The sequence below is a fragment of the Lasioglossum baleicum genome, unplaced genomic scaffold (assembly GCF_051020765.1).
Source record: "Lasioglossum baleicum unplaced genomic scaffold, iyLasBale1 scaffold0059, whole genome shotgun sequence".
In the NCBI taxonomy this organism is placed as follows: Eukaryota; Metazoa; Arthropoda; class Insecta; order Hymenoptera; family Halictidae; genus Lasioglossum; species Lasioglossum baleicum.
In genome coordinates, this window is record NW_027469119.1 from 535898 (window position 1) to 540990 (window position 5093).

At 43.7% G+C, this 5093-nt stretch overlaps 1 protein-coding gene across 1 annotated transcript; it reads left to right on the forward strand.

Moving 5' to 3' along the window:
• The first annotated feature begins 392 nt into the window (after window positions 1–392).
• Window positions 393–4658, forward strand: LOC143219705 (uncharacterized). The gene is made up of 6 exons (XM_076445577.1): window positions 393–1017; window positions 1216–1885; window positions 1963–2176; window positions 2255–2678; window positions 2727–3618; window positions 3734–4658. The coding sequence occupies exons 1-6, from the start codon at window positions 393–395 to the stop codon at window positions 4656–4658; spliced, it is 3750 nt and encodes a 1249-aa protein (XP_076301692.1).
• Window positions 4659–5093: the final 435 nt, after the last annotated feature.

Sequence of the window (5093 nt, forward strand, 5' to 3'; positions counted from 1 at the left end):
CAAAAAATTTTTCGTTCTATAAATTCCCGGACAGTGAGACAGGCTAGGTTTCTTCTCGCGCCATAAATTCCTGGACGGGAAATTCGCGGGCCGTAAGTTTTCGGACGGAAAATCCTGGTGCAGGAAATTTCTGGACAGGAGTGCGTTTTTCTTTTTAGGTTAGATTTAGAATAGGTTGCGTGTGCCTAGCGTTTAGCGGTTAAGCCTATTGATGTAAATATAGCGAGAGAGAGAGAGAGCAGTGGTTGTTATTTTTGTGTTGACTGTTGGAAATATTAAATATAGAGGTAACATTTTCGAAAGGAAACTGAATACGGGTCGTTATTCCAAAATCTTATAACCTTGAGTCAAGCTATCAGGAATACCCACCCACCCCGGGCGGGTATAATAAAATGGCCTCCCCAGCAGTATTTCTTTCTCCCCTACCAATAGAGCCCAGAGGGCAAAAAAGGGACAGAGATGGAGGGGACCCTAGCGAGTCGGAGACAGAAGTATCGGATGCGGGGTCTTTCAATTCGGAGCTAACGAAAAAGGCTAGACAGGGAGAAGAGGGTGAGATTGTAATTTTGGAAGAGAAGACGGAGGAAAGGGACCTTCTAGAATTAGTCGATAACTTGCTAGAGGAAATTACTAGGGGGCGGAGATCCGCGACGGAAACGATAAAGTTACTTAGAACCCAGCAGGTCCCGTGCGAGGATGTTAAAAAGGCGAAGGCACGCGCGGTACAAACCGACAGACACATCACTACGATGTGGATAGCAGCAAAGGCTATCGAGGGAATAGCTAAATTAAGGAAAATTAGGGAGGCTAGGCGCATACAGGAGACAGCTACGCAATGTTCACCCGGCTTTATACAGAGGTACATCGCTGAGGAAACCAAAAAGCAGAGAGAGGAGGTGAAAATAGGAGGTAGAAGAGGAGAAAAGGCAGAGGGTAAATCAGAGAAGGGGAACAGGGACAAGCTAGAGGGAAAAAATAGTGGAAAGGGCAATAGTAAGGGTAAATCGGCAGGGAAAGGTATAGTTGAACAGGACAGCGAGTCCGAAGAGGACTGGGAGATAGAAGAAAGAAAAAAGAAAAAACTGGAGAAATGGGAGGAAAAACAGAAAAGGAAGAAAGAACAGGAAGAGGAGGAAAAGAGAAAGGAAGAAAAAAGGAGGAATAAAGCTAGGAAAGGGCCTCCCCCTCCAAAACTGGAGGCTATTGTTGTAAAAGCTACCAAGGATAGGACGTTCGCGGACCTGTTCAAAACTCTGAAATCGGAGGCTTCAAGTAGGATGGAGGGCATTCATACTGTAAAGAAGTCGAGAGGGGGGAATCTAATTATCAAAATGAGGAAAGACACTAATTGTAACGCAATGGAGCAAACAGTGAGGGACACTCTAGGCAAGGATTTCCAGGTTAAGAAACTCACTCCCAAAATCACATTGGAAATCAAGGACCTCGATCCGACACTTGAGAAAGAGGAAGTTAGAAAAGAAATTGCGGATAGCCTTAAACTAGGAGAATGGGCTGAATCCGAAATAGAGGTAAGATCGCTTAGGAGCTCTTTCGAGGGCACGAAAACAGCGATCGTGTCGGTTCCCGTGGAGAGTATGAGAGAGCTAGGTGAAGGTAACAGAATACAAATAGGCTTCACTATGTGTAGAGTCGCTAGGGCACTAAATATAATTAGATGCTTTAGATGCCATGAGTTCGGTCATACTTCATACGACTGTAAAACCAACATTGACGGCAGCGAGATCTGCAGAAGGTGTAGCACGGTGGGCCACAGTATAAACGGCTGTACGGCAACCCGCTGCTGTATCCTCTGCATTAGAAAGGGGGTCCCTGGGGCCAAAGCCGAACACGTCGCGGGGGCAATGAACTGCCCGCAATATAGGAAGTTCGTCGACGAGACAAACAGGAGAAAATTATAAAATTCGCGGTCAAAATACTACAAATCAATCTTAACCATTGTAGAAACGCACAACACCTCCTAGCACAGACGGCGGTGGAGCTGAAAGTGGACGCTGTCCTCATAGCGGATCCACTCCATAACCCGGGACCCTGGGTATTCGGGAGTGGAAACACGACAGCAATATGGGTCACGGGATGTAACGGCCTGGCAAGGTACGAGGACGAAGACACTCGAGAGGAGGACTTCACCGCCGTCCGGCTAGGGGAATACATGGTTGTGAGTATCTACCTCTCACCTAGCCTCTCTAACACGCAATTCCCACTTAGGTTGGAGAAAATACTGAAATTTGTCCAGAGTAAAAAGACAGAAGGAAGGAGAATAATTCTGGGTGGAGATTTCAATGCCCATTCGACACTATGGGGCTCCACCAGAACAAACGATAGAGGCAGAACCGTAATGGAGGAGCTACTCAGCGAGGGACTACATCCTGTTAAGCCAGGGGGCGGCCCCACCTTCCTGCATGGAAATCGGTCCTCCAACATTGATTTTGTGGCCATCTCCAATCCTATTAATACTAAAATTCGCTCGCAGGTTCTGGACATTGAATCAGACTCGGACCACAGATACGTGCTCACCACGATCGATACTGAGATACAGATTCCGAGGAAATGCCCTTTTAGGCCGAAATGGAAACCCAGCCAAGAGTCGATGGGCCATTTAAGAGCGGCTTTTGGAAATACTATCGAGAAGGAACACTTAAATAATAAAGCAGTCTTCGGTAAGAATGATGAAGATAAGTTCCTCAATACCATTATTTCTGTTTTAGATGAGAATCTCCCTAAGAATGAGACCAAATACAATAACGATCTGAAAGTAAATCTCTGGTGGGATAAAGAGCTAGGCACAATCAGAGATTCAGCTAGATATGCCAAGAGGAGGATACAAAGGGAAAGAGCTAAGATAAGAGATAAGGGAAAAGGTCCAGAAGAGCTGGAAATCTTGGAGATTCAGTATAAAGACACTATAAGGGAGCTGAGGAGGAAAATATCCATGGCCAAGGTCCGAAAATGGAAAGAATTCTGCGAGGAATTAAATAACGACGTGTGGGGCAAGCCCTACAAGACTATAATTAGTAGGGTCAAAATGACGACACCCCCCGCCACTCTATCTAGAGAATTCTCGGAAAAGGTACTCAGGGGATTGTTCCCGAAACTACCAACAGATGAAGAGGGAAGCGAAGAAAGTGTAGCGGCCGACGCAGTAGAGGAAGAAGAATACGAAGATTTAAATGTCCCTGAGATTTCCATTGGTGAAATAAGAGCCGCAGCAGCAAAAATTACGCCAAGGAAAGCGGCTGGTTTGGATGGCATGCTACCCGAAATCATTAAGGAATTGGCCACCTACAGGCCTGACCCCTTCGCGGCTTTGTTCACGGGCTTGCTCAGAAGAGGGAAAATGCCAAGGGATTGGAAAAGGGCCAGAACGGTTCTCCTTAGGAAACCAGGGAAAGACCCCTCGCTGATCGCCGCATACAGACCTATCTGTATTCTAAATGCTATTGCAAAATTATTTGAATATGTCCTAAAAGGTAGATTCACCGAATTCATGGGAGAACAACCATTTGATAAGGAACAATTCGGATTCACCAAGGGTAAATCGACGATACACGCAATGGACAAGGTGAAAGGAGATATTCAAAGATGTATTAAAAAACAGAGGTATTCAACAATGGTGGCACTTGATATCAAGAATGCTTTTAATTCATTAAGATGGAAAACTAGAAAGGAGGAATACCCCAGAATACCTTGTCAGGATAACAAAGGATTATTTTAGGGACAGAGAGATCGCCTATAGCACGATAGGCCATGAGATTACGCTGAAAGCTGAGATGGGGGTCCCACAGGGTTCTGTTCTGTACTACTTTCATCACTTAGACAAAACGGAAGAGAAAGTCAATAAAGTGCAAGGAGAACTCGCTCGACTAATGGCAAACTACGGAGGTCCAACCTACGCAGGACGTCGACTGTACTATAACATAACGGAATCAATAACATGTTACGGCGGACCAATGTGGGCAGAGAAAGCACTTAAATTCAATAGAAACTGCAAAAAGATAGCAAGAATACAACGAGCAGGTCTGAACAGAGTAGCCTATGCGTACAGATCGGTCGGAAGATATCCGCTTTGTGCTATAACGGGATACCTCCCCCTCGAGTATACCCTAGCTAATCAAAAACCATTATACGAAGCATCAAAGAAATTCAGAATCGAAATAGAAGATGACGATAACCTCTGCCAATGGAAAATAGACCAGTTAGAGGATACCAAAAAAAACATTGATACACTTACCTGGAGGAAATGGCACGATCATTGGCAACAACAGAGCACAGACGTATGGACCAAACAGTTGATCCCGGATCCAGTCATATGGAAAAATAGAAAATACGGGTCATTAAATTTCAGACTTACTCAATGTCTAACTGGACATGGAGTGTTCAAAGCATACCTGTTTAGGATCAAAAAAGCCAATAACGATAAATGTTGGTGGTGCGATGAGAGAGATGACGCAGAACACACAGTTTTCAGGTGCGAGAAATGGGAACCTCAAAGAATGCATCTCCAGATCGATCTAGACCAAGACCTCACAGTGGACACTTTCTCCGAGTGTATCCTAAAAAATAAAGATAACTGGAATAAGATTAACACCTTCATCAATAAAATTATCGATGAGAAAGAGAAGTACGAAAGGGAACTATAAAAAGAGAAAAAAGATAAATAAATACTGAAAGAACAAATATTAGTATTAGTATACAAACCTGAGAATACTAAGGAAACCTGAGAGAAACTAGAATTATGGAAGAACATAATTATTATTATTATTATACTTATACTGACACATATATTATACTTACGCAATTTTCCCTTTTCTTTTACTACAAAGGACCAGAGGACTCCTCAAGCTCCCAGAAAAAACTTTAATTTCCAGAATGAAATTTATAGCCTAACTCTTAACCTACATCTATTCGTTTAAATTATCTTAATATTTGGAACAAATTCCGGAACATATTGTTACGGGTCTACCGGCATACTAATGTTACGCGTCTGTCGGTATACCCGTTGTATAGAATTGTTGGAAGATTCAGGTTGGTTACAGCATCGTTAGGAAAACGACGCTGGAACGAGAGTCGAAAGA

What these genes read in the sequence shown, in the direction of transcription:
- LOC143219705 (XM_076445577.1), top strand. Translation starts at nt 393, where the DNA reads ATGGCCTCCCCAGCAGTATTTCTTTCTCCCCTACCAATAGAGCCCAGA. An exon ending in AAATAATAAAGCAGTCTTCG is followed by an intron (nt 2,679 to 2,726) that starts GTAAGAATGATG and finishes TTTCTGTTTTAG; the next exon opens with ATGAGAATCTCCCTAAGAAT. An exon ending in AGATGTATTAAAAAACAGAG is followed by an intron (nt 3,619 to 3,733) that starts GTATTCAACAAT and finishes GGATTATTTTAG; the next exon opens with GGACAGAGAGATCGCCTATA.